The sequence below is a fragment of the Anticarsia gemmatalis genome, chromosome 8, assembly GCF_050436995.1.
Source record: "Anticarsia gemmatalis isolate Benzon Research Colony breed Stoneville strain chromosome 8, ilAntGemm2 primary, whole genome shotgun sequence".
In the NCBI taxonomy this organism is placed as follows: Eukaryota; Metazoa; Arthropoda; class Insecta; order Lepidoptera; family Erebidae; genus Anticarsia; species Anticarsia gemmatalis.
The window spans coordinates 6,569,894-6,584,144 of record NC_134752.1 but is presented as its reverse complement, the minus strand read 5'-3'; the positions used below and the strand labels follow the sequence as shown (position 1 = coordinate 6,584,144).

Genomic DNA, 14,251 nt, shown 5'->3' with positions numbered 1-14,251 from the left:
TGAAACAGCCAGCCAGACATGATTAACCTACTTTTGTGTTACATACATATTCCCTGTAACATAGTCACGAGTCGACGAGCTCTTATGCTCGTTAAAGATTTGCGGAACTAAATGAAATGTTTTAAGCTGTACATCATGAGAAGACCTTATATAACTTCAAGTGTCGTCATTATTCGTGATGTATCCTTGTTACGCACTATAAAATGAAGAAGCTATTCAAGTGTATGTCCAAATGTTGAAAGTAACAGCTAGAGGGGCAGCAGCCACCATGTGGTGTTAAGGAAAGGGCGCGATTACACCGCTCCGGCAGACAAGTTCGACTGCCGCACTTGCGTTCACGTATTTTTAGCGATGCGGAGAATTGTACCAGTGGTGTTCTGCTCTCTTTGTCGTGCTAGTGAAAAACTTCTTAAGCGGAAAGAGAGGTTGTCGTTACAGTGATTTAATTGATATTTTGCATGTCAAGTAAACCATGGCTGTGTCGCATCAGTGGTTCGTACAGTGGTCTGCGCCGCCGATGCTCATTGCGGATATTACTAGTCGGTATAATAATGTGAATGAACGATGGAAAGACGTTAAACCTAAATGGAGTGACCCCTTGGAACTTCCTGAACAAGACGGTGATAAAGTTATTGAATTTGATAATCGTGAAAGTTGGATTGAAAATAATAATTACGAGACTAATTCTGCAAAAATAAAAAATGCTGGTAAGTAATAAATCATTTCAAAACTAATTATTGAATGACTTAGAAAAGCTTCTATGAAATAATTCGTATTTGTAAATTAAGACTTGGCTGTAAACTTTGGTAATGGCAATGCAATATTTATTATAATATACTTGTTTGAGGATGTTATAACATGCACCTTGTTTATATTACACCCCTGTGTAATAAAACCTTACAAAACTACCGCAAAGAAAGATATTATAACAATAACAATATCATGTTAGGTATATCATCAACAACGCTACAATTTTGACAGGCAATCAAGTAAAATGTTATACTATCGTGAAATCAAGACACATCAAAATTCATAAACATAGTTACCAATAAAGTTCATCAGCATAGTTCAGACGTAATAATTAATTAGTATGATTTATTCATTTATTAATATTTAATTTGTAACTAAATTGATTCTGACTTTTATCAATAAATCGACCATTTAATTATTATTAATTTTTTTATAAGCAGACAGTAATCTGTTAATATACGTTCAGGTGGTCGAATCAATATGACCGTTACGTACGATCCTATTATGTAGCAGCCATAATATTATCGACTAACGTGATAATTAGACAATACCTATTACTTAAAATACTAGGACACTTAAATCATGCTAAATATAGAGAGGTCTAAACTACAGACTGCTAGGAGCTTTTTATCACTGAATAGATAATATTATGATCTACAAATAAATCTTGAAATTCCTACAGCAGAATCTGGAAATCCAAACTTGACCAGCGTTATGGACTACTACATATATTATGTCATATGTCCTTGAGTCTTAGTAGTGGCTCTATCATTGGTTAAATAAGAAGAAACTTTATTAAGTCAGTCTTATCTGTTGAGTGGCTGTTTTAGGATGCAAATATCCTTAGTCATGTTTGTATTTAGTATACTACATACGGTCGATTCTGTGCAGTCTGTGAGATCGAGTATCAACATTTAGACATTTAAAATGTATTGCCAAATAGTTCCTGCGACGCCCGCTAGCGGCGCTGATTAGATTTTCATACAAAATATCTCGATAGCTATAGCCGGTTGTCGATAGTTGAGAGTGGTAGAGAATCGAGCTATTGAACGTGATCTATTTTGACAACTAGGTACATACTTTTCTAATAAGACAGCTAATGTTTTGACATGATTTTTGAATATACTTTAAGATAGTATCCAAAATCAATTTACCTAATAATGGAGATCAAGTTCTTTTCTGTATGTAACATAACGGTGACGTCATAATGTAGACTAGTGAAGGTAGAGAAACTAACAAATTACACATTATATAATTTGAAATAGGCAATTACCACTTTAATGGTTCGAGTGTTTTAGCTTGCATTAAATTAATTAAAGAGGAATATTGCATTAAATCTTAATTTTAACTAAAATTAAATTCAAATGTAAAATGTTATTAGGTGAATGGGCAAAAACATAACATTTCCGTGAATTTAGAATAATCTTTCATAAGATTCATCAAAAAGAATGCAGTTAAGCAATCTAATTTTTAGCTGAGTTCATTATTAAATGGTTTTATAAGTAAAATATCTAAGTAATACGTTTCATAACAAAAAATACGAATGATCGATCGATCTACGTCAAGTTACTACACTACACATTTCACTTTTTATCAAGTGCTTGTATCAAATATATCCATTGATCAATTTACCAGCTGCCCAGCGAGGCAGCTATAAATTGACACTGAATAAATTAACATCGAAATACTGACAATATGCGCTGAATTTGCTGACTCAGTGTCATTAGAAATTAACTATTTCGAGTATGCCCAAATCTAAAGTCATCGAAAGAGATAGATGATTAAATTCTTTTGACAAAATGTTATTGCCCGTACATACTTGTAACATCATGCCTCACTCACATATCTCCACTTTCAATGTTCGTCCCATGTAACAGAGAGTAAGCCTATCCATGTATAGACGACGCTTACAGACTCTAGACTTAAGAATATTCTAGTACTTTTCCAAACGAAATATCGAACCCCTAACCAGCTTGATCAGTAGCGCGATTCTGTACAGACGGTACTTTTTAGAATCGAGAGTATGATATTTAAAATGTAGTGCAAAAAGAATTCCTACGAAGCCCTATAGAAGCGCTAATCTGACTTTTATCTGGGGGCACGGAAGTGCCCCCGCAAGTCGAGCAAAAAAAAAGCGGCACGGCCGTAACATCCTTTTCTCGAAGCAATTCGGGCTGTTTTTGACACACCTATAATTTCGTAGTGGATAAAACAAGAAGCCTGGATTTTCAGCAACTAATCAGTCATTGTATAAACACGGTATATTTAAAATTTCAGTCAATTTGAACCAGTAGTTTAAGAATGACAACTTGTTAAAATTTTGAATTTTGTCACTCACTGATTCACTGACTCACTGACTCACCGATCATCAAAAGTCTAAGGTACTTCTAGTAGACTTAGAAGCTTAAAATTTAGAATACAAATAGGGTTTAGTGTCTTAATCATGGGAAAAATTCAATATTTTCTAATTTCGGTCAAGTTTTCTAAATACACTAACTGCAACAATAACTTTGTAATCCCATATAAATGTATAAGATTACAAGGTTACATTTGCAGTTAATGAATTAAATTATTATTTCTGTAGAAAATAAAATAAATAGGTGTAAATATGTTTCTACTATATGAGACATAACGGGAGGGGGTATAGGGTGGGTAAGGGTGTTTAGCCCATGAAACTGAACAACATTCCCATAGGAAAATATGTTGAATTATGAAAAAAATACGGCTTTCCATACAAATTGGACTTATGTTTGCTCTATTCGCTCTACAAAAAGAAGTGAGATGCCATCAAAAACATTCTGTAAAAACCTCAAGTCTCGCCGTAAAAAGTTGTGAGATCTATATAATACCAAGTCGATTAATCTATTTAGTCTTCTACTTAAAGGACCTTCTGTCTTAAGTTATTACGTATGTTATTATCATGCCAATTTAAAAAAAATACCTTTAAAACAAATAGATCGACTTGGTCATCGCAAGAAAACACAAATTCATTAACTTCTCGTCGTGCTGTGTAGTGTGATACATACTAATAATCAAATCATGCGATGGCCAGGTCGGTCTATTTGTTTTAGAGGTATTTTTTTTAAATTGGCATGATAATAACATACGTAATAACTTAAGACAGAAGGTCCTTTAAGTAGAAGACTAAATAGATTAATCGACTTGGTATTATATAGATCTCACAACTTTTTACGGCGAGACTTGAGGTTTTTACAGAATGTTTTTGATGGCATACAAAATTTCTCGATGGCTAGCCAGTTGTCGGTAGTCAATAGTGGCGACTGCTGTAGCTACAGCAGTCGCACGCAATGCCAATTGACAAAAAAAATATGGTTAATACCTTGGTAATCAGTCTCTACCTTCCTTTCCATTACACAAGAAATCAGTAGGCTTCAGTGCGATTAACCATAATTTCCTAAATCGCTGTAAAGTCAGCGCGAGTTTACCAGTTGTCAGATTTATGATTAGATGTGCTAAGTTTGATCATACGAGGATCATAAAAGGAAACAATGTGTAATCGAAGTTTCTAATTATTAAATTACAATCATCATAAGTTATTTTTAAATGATTGTAGACGCAAAATAGATAATGACTGTAAAATATTGCAAAAACGAAAGGACTGTTCATTCAAGTTTAAACTTAATTATATGTTCATACTTGTAGTGTATATGTTTGGAGGTTTTAAGTTTTGGAGAAAGAGCCTTAATTGCCGATTATGTCAGTCAAGGCCGACTGTCTCACAGCACAGTCGAGTCCCGCTCGCGAAAATGTGCATTTCAAGTTTGCAATATTGACTTATTTAGAGGATAACTACCAAGTCAATGCCTGATACATCGCCTACTGGAATTCGAAACGTGACTTATATCTTAATTACACGTGAGAGGAGAATTTTCGTCGGACATGATTGTTTTAAATTCGTCATACTGAGAATTAAATTTGTATCGATACTATCTTGTACCACTACCTTTTATTCATTGCATACAACAAACTATCAGCTTAATTGAGTAATTTGCGAAGCAACAATTGTATTGATCATACAATTACGAGTAATTTTACAATTTTCCGTAGTTCTACAAGAAACACTACATGCATGGGTTAAATGATTTAAAATTACCTATTAGACAAAAAGTCATTTACTCATTGCCACATTGAGGTATTATTAAGGATGTATGTAATAGCGCATAACCTGTATGATATCTTCTTGATGAGGTAATAGGGCTTAATAATGCGTACAACAACAACTTATTTAGTACACCGAACCATATGGAAACGTCTGTCAAAGTAAACAACGAGTATTAATTTGACAGATGAGTACAATGTACTTACATACATTGTATAGCAGCTCATAGTAATGTGACTATTGGACTATATACGTATAACGTTTTAAATTAGGAGATGAGATATCTTCTCATCTCCTTATTTAAAACGTTAGTATTAGCATTGTTGTAGTAGTAGCATTGTCTAAAATACTGATAATACCATCAAAAACATTCTGTAAAAACCTCAAGTCTCGCCGTAAAAAGTTGTGAGATCTTTATAATACCAAGTCGATTAATCTATTTAGTCTCTGCTTAAAGGACCTTCTGTCTTAAGTTATTACGTATGCTATTATCATTCCAATTAAAAAAAAAAAACCTCTAAAACAAATAGACCGACCTGGCCATCGCATGATTTGATTAGTTAATGCTCCTGAAATGTTAATGGCGAATTTGTGTTTTCTTGCGATGACCAAGTCGATCTATTTGTTTTAAAGGTATTTTTTTTAAATTGGAATGATAATAACATACGTAATAACTTAAGACAGAAGGTCCTTTAAGCAGAGACTAAATAGATTAATCGACTTGGTATTATAAAGATCTCACAACTTTTTACGGCGAGACTTGAGGTTTTTACAGAATGTTTTTGATGGTATCTCACTTCTTTTTGTAGAGCGAACATAAGTCCAATTTGTATGGAAAGACGTTTTTTTTCATAATTCAACATATTTTCCTATGGGAATGTTGTTCGGTTTCATGGGCTAAACTCCCTTACCCACCCTATACTCCCTCCGGTTATGCCTCATATAGTAGGTACCTATTTACACCTATTTATTTTTTTATTTTCTACAGTAATAATAATTCATTAACTGCAAATGTAACCTTGTAATCTTATACATTTATATGGGATTACAAAGTTATTGTTGCAGTTGGTGTATTTAGAAAACTGGACCGAAATTAGAAAATATTAAATTTTTCCCATGATTAAAACACTAAACCCTATTTGTATTCTAAATTTTAGGCTTCTAAGTCTGCTGGAAGTACCTTAGACTTTTGATGATCGGTGAGTCAGTGAGTCAGTGAATCAGTGAGTGACAAAATTCAAAATTTTAACAAGTTGTCATTCTTAAACTACTGGTTCAAATTAACTGAAATTTTAAATATACCGTGTTTATACAATGAGTGATTAGTTGCTGAAAATCCAGGCTTCTTGTTTTATCCACAACGAAATTATAGGGGTGTCAAAAATAGCCCGAATTGCTTCGAGAAAAGGATGTTACGGCCGTGCCGCTTTTTTTTTGCTCGACTTGCGGGGGCACTTCCGTGCCCCCAGATTATGTACAAAGCATTTACAAACAAAATATGAAAAAGGCGTGATTTTGATCAAATACGAGAAATAAGTAGATATTTTTTAACCAATACGCTTCTAAGTTAGATAATACAGATAGATAATAAGTTTAATAATACCACATTATTCAATTGGAATAACATAGTTGTAGCTGGAAAAAGCATATAACTAACGGAAAAATATTTTGATAATTAGAAAATGAAAAATGATTCTTTTATTAATACCAAACGTGTTCATTATTCTTATTTAACGAGCAGTAATAACAAAAAATGCATCATGTTCCTAATATCACCTGTTCATTTATTTTACGTTTTTGTAAATAACAATGTCGTCGAAATATAAAAATTGTACATGTTAATATAGTTAGCGGCATGTAGGCTGCACAACGTTTTGTTAGGCAATACCGCTTAAGCACCAGTGAAAGTAAGTCGATTACACTTATTGGTATAAAACTATAGTTGATATTGAATTCACAACACTAGTTATATCTGAATTGCACGCAAATTTTTACACTACACATATAAAAAGAATAAAATTACTTCCTATTCTGATCGAAGTAGTTTTTTTGCAGTGACCCCACAGTGTTAAGTTCTGCAAATACATCGTCGCTGAAATCAACGTTACGCCATTGTAATACGAGATATAATTGCTTAAATAACTGGTTCATTCACATAGTTCTAGATAACATTAGAAATCGACTGTTAAAATGAACGCATAGTGCATGCTTATAGTACTGTACGGCATGATTGATAATGATTGACACGTTACGTCATAGTATTTAATTACAAAACCATTTATATAACTGTAACCTATGTAGGTTTACATATAACATAGACCTAGTTTTTACTTAGTTTTGAACGTAATGACTATCATTATCTTTTTTATAAGAACTTTGAATTTAATAAATAAAAGTATCATTTATTGTCAGTGTCTATGTACTCATAGATAAGATTAATAACTAAAGCCACACAATTGTCTGTTACAAATGTACTTGCTTATAAAAATATAAATAAGAATTTTATTGTATCTCAGGGATCTAACGAATAGAGTAATTTTCTGTACCGAGCTTACAAGGAAAATGTTTGCAGATTTCCAATTAAAAAATAAAAACTGGCAGATAGATGTGAAAGACATTCCAGTGAACAAAAATAAAATAAAGATTACATCAAAATATGTTAGTATTTTGAATTCTTTGAAAAGTAAGGCCATTTACAAATTTATTCAGTCACAATTAGGCTGAAATATACGGTTAATATACTTTTTTTCGCAAATTCGTGTAATTATTAGGCATAAGTATATTAATTATATTTAAAAATTAATAAGATACACCGGGATTTGCGTGTTTCAAGGGTTGTTTCTGATACATTTAGATACTAAAGCATTTCGAATAACTTGAAAATCAGACCGAAAACCACCCGAGAATGAATGCAAAAAACAAAACAACAGTTATCAGATTTTATTATATATATTATTTTATAGCTTTATGAGACAGAAATTAACAGAAATCTTCTCTACCAGACAAGTAACAGAAGTTAAATAATAATGGCGATTTTAGTATAGTATAATCATGCAAAAAATATAATAAGTTAGACACTTGCATATTTACGTCAATTGAAGTAAGCAATTTCGTTCTCAGTATGGTACTTTATCCAATTTGTTAGTTTTTATCGGCAGATTTTTTTAAGAATCACAACAAGAAACGACCATTTTAGATTATTTTCAACGCAAAACTGTATGCTACTTGTAACAATAGGGCGTTTTACTTATTTCCAAGTCACCGTTACAAGGAAATACATACTTATTTAAAATCTGTTTATATCTATGTACAAATTAGTTTTAGTTCCTTGTTTTTCTTACATTTATTTTTTGTAGGGATTGTTACACTTGTCACATCGACTAGTCGTTTACTATTTGTAAAACTAAAAACTTTATTTATTGTTTTTACCGTTCCGAACAACTCTACTTTATAAAATGAACATTTGATGAAAACTGAATACCTAAAAAACATTACTTAATACTTCATTGCAGTAATCTCTCATAATCGTATAATTAACTCTGGAAAATGTTGGTAATAAAATATGAATTTATAATAGATCAATCATAGTGAAAGCAAAACGAAGTGTACCTATAAAAAATTTATTAATCGTTTTGTACTTATCTAAGAATACTAACGCGATATATTTATGTACTTCTAATAAATACTTAAATGTCATCAACTTTAATAGAACCCTGCGCTATTTGTACACCGGTGTAATATATTACAGGTAAGTAACAATAAAAAAATAATGACATATTTATCCAAACAATATCAGAAATAGGTATAATGATATGAAGGAAACACGTAATGAGTATAACTTTTAGTATGAAACAAAGGTTTGCACCTTGATCACTGCGTTACGCTTGGTCGACTGAAGTAAAGATATATCTATATTGTTTGTTCGTGCTTTCTTCAGTGTTCTGTTATATAAAGGAAATAATGTCGGTTTCCGTAATTCTTTACACCATCCAAACCGAATTGCTAACCTAATTAGGTAGCAGTGTTCACATATCATGAATTACGTAATGGACGCAGATTTGAGAGGAGACTATATTGCTGTTTTTGGTTTAGTGAGATGTTATTACATATGAACAGTATTATTTAGGTTCCTATTTATTTATCGTATGGTTAATGTTCAACCTAGTGTCAAAGTTGTTCAAGCCATCCAAAAGCCATTAACATGACTTGTTGGGTTGTTGACTGTTATCTTCATTGACAAGAATCGAAGAATCAGAAGAATAAATATTTGAAGCACTGAATGAACTTTATGCTGAAACTTTAAAGTGAGACCACCTATGTCTTTATCATTATAAACGAAAATTTAGAGTTTGTTTCGGTTGTAAGAAAGAAAGTAAGTAAAAAAGCGAATCGAAAGGGCAAATACAAAATCGTTGAAGCGTAAGTAGCGGTTCTACGGACTGATACTATTGCACGGAGACTGATTTATTTACCAGATCTTTACAATTTAATCATTGTTTTTATCGCGATTGATCGTAACTCTTTGAATAATGTTTTAGATATTCATGTTTCGTTAAACGGTATAAAAGAAAGTATTGGTATTACGCATCGCTGTAAAAGTTTACATGTTTGAAGTTACCAAGTTTATATTTCGGTTTAAATATACGATTTTTTAAGAGTTTGTATGTGAACGATTGTACATTTACTTTTTATTACACAAAATTGTATTTTGAATGACTTGTAACAATATAAAAAAAAACTTAGTAAGTATCTACTTACCTACATATTTCTTAGATTTTCATCCTCCAAATGTTTCAATTTGTGTTGCGGATTTCCATGAGTTGCTAATTATTATAGGTGTTAAGAACCTCATAATGTTTTAGACACTACTAATAAACTGTTTATGTAGTTATTGTCTACAAAGACTGTACACACGTCGCATTGTAAACGATGATATGTATTTGAGTAAGATCAACATTTAAAAAACACAAATGTTTTAAAATCAAGGTACCATTGTTCTACCGAAGCGTAGTTGTAAGTCGTTTGCTTATATAATTCGATACATTATTTAATAACAAACATATAAAGCCATCATACCGAATGCAGACAAGTAATTAGTCACACATTGGTTTGTCTAAGTGCAGTTTGTATGAATTCGTTCGCGAGTGTAGTGCAGTGTATTTATTATTTACAGAATTTTATAATGATCCGAGGTGAGTATTTATTACTTAGTCGTTGCGACATTTTACCGATTATTTATGGTAAAATAACATACTTTCTTTCTTAACGGTGACTTTCAAAGTCGATTTGATTTTGTTCACAAAGCAATGAATATAATATAAAATAAGAAATATATTATAAAATTAAAATATTGTGACTAAATGCAGCCCTGTAGGAAATGCTTAGCAGCTGATAAACAGTATACTGTAAATATGTTAACATTTATTTACAGTACATTCTTTCTCTCAACTTTAAAATTAAACATCAATATTCCGATCAGTAATCATATCAGTGTAAATAAAGCACAAAAAACAGTAATAGATCATAACGGCTTTCCGCAACGTCAGAAAATTAATTGATTTAATGTATCTGTGCGTGTTGTTGCAACACTTAAGGATTTATTTGTTTATAATCTGTAAACAATTACAACAGCAATAAAGTAAATTATGTATCCGGAAAATCATGAACACGCAAACGGCAGTTTCGCTTACAGACCTTTCAGTGATAATGAACAAAAGACTTTTGTCTCTACTTACTTTGAGCTCCCTATATATTTTAAAGCAACTAACAGGTAGATCATAATGACATCAAAAATAACTGTTATTAATCCTGCACGACTAAAAAGTCGTAATAACTCTTTTTACCTTATGTAGGTACTTTAGACTAAAATAGCCAAAATGTTTACATAATTACCATATCCTCAATAAATACATCATCGAAATCGAGTAATTTATGTTTACAGTTAAAGTCAGTAATCTCTTTGTTACATACTAAAGTAATTAAATAACTTGTACATAAAACTTCGTATTAGTTACATTGAACTTATTAAATTGTTAAGATTCCGAGGCCATTTTAACAGGTTCTATTTAAAAAGTTAAGCAATACTGAGGATGTGATACTTTCACATTCGAATTGGAGTAGAAATATTTGCAAAATTAACAAACAAGCAACCATATTTCGTTCGAGAATTTTAACTCTATAATTATTATGAAGTTGTTTTAATCTTACATGCCTCTTGAAGCCTTGTTATGTGTCACGTATCTTGTCCAAATATAAATCTATCAAAACAAAGAGTCAAACAACTTGTAGACATATTTCGTGAGTTGTGTTTCGAGAATGTTTAATGACTAGGTTTATTATTGTGTAGAGTATTTTAAAGTGTCAATTGCATTATGTATCTTATCAATTCTGTTTTAAAACTTAGTTATTAATATAATCTATATTGTATATAAGCTATCTAAGGGCCCGTTTCGTTTTGACTTTGTCAGCGTGGTCTTAAGTTTTCAGCTCCAATCCTAATAGTCATAGCGCAAAAAAAAAACATTAAAACATTAAACGCAGTAAATTGACAACACAAAAATCACTTCTTAATTGACCGGTACCTGGAAGAAGATAAACATATTTTGAAGAGAGTCGTATAAGGAATTTGTACCCGTCACTAGTGTATTTAAAAAAGTGCCTGTAATGTTTCAGACCGCAGCCACGCGGCTGGCATTACGCTATGGCTGGCGATGCTCGGCGTGGCGAGCGCGCAGAACGTGCCAGCCGACATGGATACGCCTCCATTCAGCACCCTCTACAAATGGAAGCAAGTCGACTTTGACTTCCCTACGCCTAGACACCGCAGGCTTGCACTTACTACTGGGTATGTCCTCATTATTTTCTCTCTTGTCCGTGCATCTGCATTAATGAGACTGTAATCCAACAACTTCTCTATCTTATATACAAACAATAATTTAAAAACAAAGTAAAGACAAAAGCTACGAAATGTTTAAAATTATCACAATTTTTTTATAAGAATAGGTCTTTGGCCGACTTTGTAATAAATAAGTAAAATTAATTACATTTACTTCACTGAACTACAAAAACTATAGTAGTGGTCATTTTTATATTCTTTCCTTTTCTTAACTTAATCTTTGCTTTTCTTCTGTACATGATATTTATCATAATACTTATAAATAATACCTATAATTTCAGAAAGTACGTGCCGGCCAATGTGCTTCCATTGGGTCTGGAAGTATGGGGATCCCGAGTGTGGGTGACTATACCGGCGTGGAGGAAAGGTATCCCTGCGACACTGGCCACGCTACCGCGCGCCGGGGGCCTGCCCTCTCCCACGCTCAAACCCTACCCGGATTGGAACTTTCATAGAGCCTTTAGTAAGTATAAACATAAAGAAAAATTGGAGTAAAAATACTAGACAAAACTAAGAAATGTAAACATTTAAGGGAATTAAGTATTAATATTTACTACCTGCCCAAATTAACTTTATAACTAAGCACCGCACCAAAGGCAAGCAACTAGTAACAGCAGTTTTATTTTAACAGCGTGATCAAAAGTGATTAAAAGATACCTAAACAAAAACTATTTCATACCTTTTAATAAACAATTGATGCCACATTACGTGTACTTAAGTTTTAATAATCGAACAAATGAAAGAGTAATAACCAGACAGGCGCTAGTAATTATTTTTTTGTTTTCAGGTGATACGAACAACTGCTCTGGACTAACATCTGTTTTCCGAATAAACGCTGACACTTGCGGAAGACTTTGGGTTCTAGACTCGGGGCAAATAGACTCCCAAGATGATCCAAAACAGCTATGCCCACCGAGTATAGTTGTATTTGACCTTTATACAGATCAGATGATCGCTCGATATACAATACCTAAGAAATATGTTTTACAAGATTCATTATTTTCAAACATCCTCGTTGACACAAGAACTTCAGACTGTTCAGACCTACACCTGTACATAGCGGACACGTGGCGTTTCGGTCTGATCGTGTTTAGAGAACATGATCAACGCTTCTGGAGATTCACACATCCTCTATTCTACCCAGATCCTCTTGCGTCTAACTTCACTCTACATGGACTTAATTTTCAGTGGACTGACGGCATATTTGGTTTAGCGTTGACGCCGTTTGATCCGTTAGAAGAACGTGTTCTATTTTTCCACGCTATGTCAAGTCATAGAGAATTCTACGTATCAACGGCAGTTCTACGAGATCCTTTAAGAGTGAACGACAGCTCGTCTGAATTTAAAATACTCGGTGAGAGTAGAGGATTGTTCGGGCAGTCTTCTGCTTCAGCTCTCGATAGACGTGGCGTAATGTATTATGGTTTAGTGACTCGAGACAGTATTGGGTGTTGGGACACGAAGAAGCCATATCTTAAGCAGACTACGGGAGTAGTGGCTCGGAACACTGAAACATTAATATTCCCGAATGATATCAAAGTGGATCAAGAACAGAAGCAGAGTTTATGGGTGATTTCGAACAGGTTACCGATGTATCAGGCCGGTCCACTGGATCCCGACGATTACAACTTCAGAATAATGTACGCTGATATAGAAGAAGCAGTGCGCGGTTCAGTGTGTGACCCCAACTCACTACTATCACATGAAAGCAATTTATTTAAGCGTGGACGTTTGCCATAATTTACCTCAAGGTTTAAGTTAATTTAAATTTATTAAGTGCCTACTTTAATTACTACTGTAAGTCACAATGTAGTGGTATTATTGTTTTTTTCATAAGGCGCTAAATTTGGTTATATGAATTTGTGATATTGAGTGTTGTACATAAAAGAATCAATTTTTGATAAAAACAATTAAAATCATGTTTACAAAATAGAAAAGTCCTTTTATTTTAACATGAAGTGAAAAATGAACCCTAAAACTTACAACAGACACTCTTTTAATGATTGTTATGTTATATTAGATACACCAATCGTTAAAAAATCTATTTTAGCTTAAATTTCAACTAATCATATTGATAATATCTGCAACTTAATCCTGATTCGGATCAGATCTAGCTGCAACTAAATCCAGATTTAAGGAATAAAGTAGGCATGAGAAGAGCCTATTACCGTTTAAATAGCCGTGATACACGAACCGTAGACTGATTGCTATTTGTCCGAGTCAGGGAACCATCGACTATGTCGACTACTAGTGCTACATAAGTCACTTCTTTTTTCTTCGATGTAATTTCCTCAATTATCATAACTAGTGTTACTTAGTTTAAACAATTCGATCGAGCATTCGATTATTCTCTTTCTCATAATTATTGACATGAATCTGAAATTCTAAAATCTGCATACAGCGTCTTATAATTTTTTTTTTAACTGTTCTAGAAAGTAGTCTAGTATATTTAAAGAAACGATAAATAATAGTTAACAAATTTTAAT

At 32.7% G+C, this 14,251-nt stretch overlaps 1 protein-coding gene across 2 annotated transcripts; it reads left to right on the top strand.

Moving 5' to 3' along the window:
• The first annotated feature begins 252 nt into the window (after positions 1–252).
• LOC142974922 (dopaminechrome tautomerase-like) lies at positions 253–13,696 on the top strand. Of its 2 annotated transcripts, none has more exons than XM_076117493.1 (4): positions 253–707; positions 11,543–11,714; positions 12,047–12,228; positions 12,553–13,696. In XM_076117493.1, the coding sequence occupies exons 1-4, from the start codon at positions 473–475 to the stop codon at positions 13,503–13,505; spliced, it is 1,542 nt and encodes a 513-aa protein (XP_075973608.1). In that variant the 5' UTR covers positions 253–472; the 3' UTR covers positions 13,506–13,696. The 2 variants fall into 2 exon arrangements, with proteins under 2 accessions (XP_075973608.1, XP_075973609.1); XM_076117494.1 differs by lacking the exon at positions 253–707 and adding an exon at positions 9,942–10,062.
• Positions 13,697–14,251: the final 555 nt, after the last annotated feature.

Excerpts from the sequence above, each read along its gene's own strand:
- LOC142974922 (XM_076117493.1), top strand. The coding sequence starts at position 473 with ATGGCTGTGTCGCATCAGTGGTTCGTACAGTGGTCTGCGCCGCCGATG. Across the intron at positions 708-11,542 it reads TGCAAAAATAAAAAATGCTG|ACCGCAGCCACGCGGCTGGC; the intron begins GTAAGTAATAAA and ends GTAATGTTTCAG. Across the intron at positions 12,229-12,552 it reads GAACTTTCATAGAGCCTTTA|GTGATACGAACAACTGCTCT; the intron begins GTAAGTATAAAC and ends TTTTGTTTTCAG.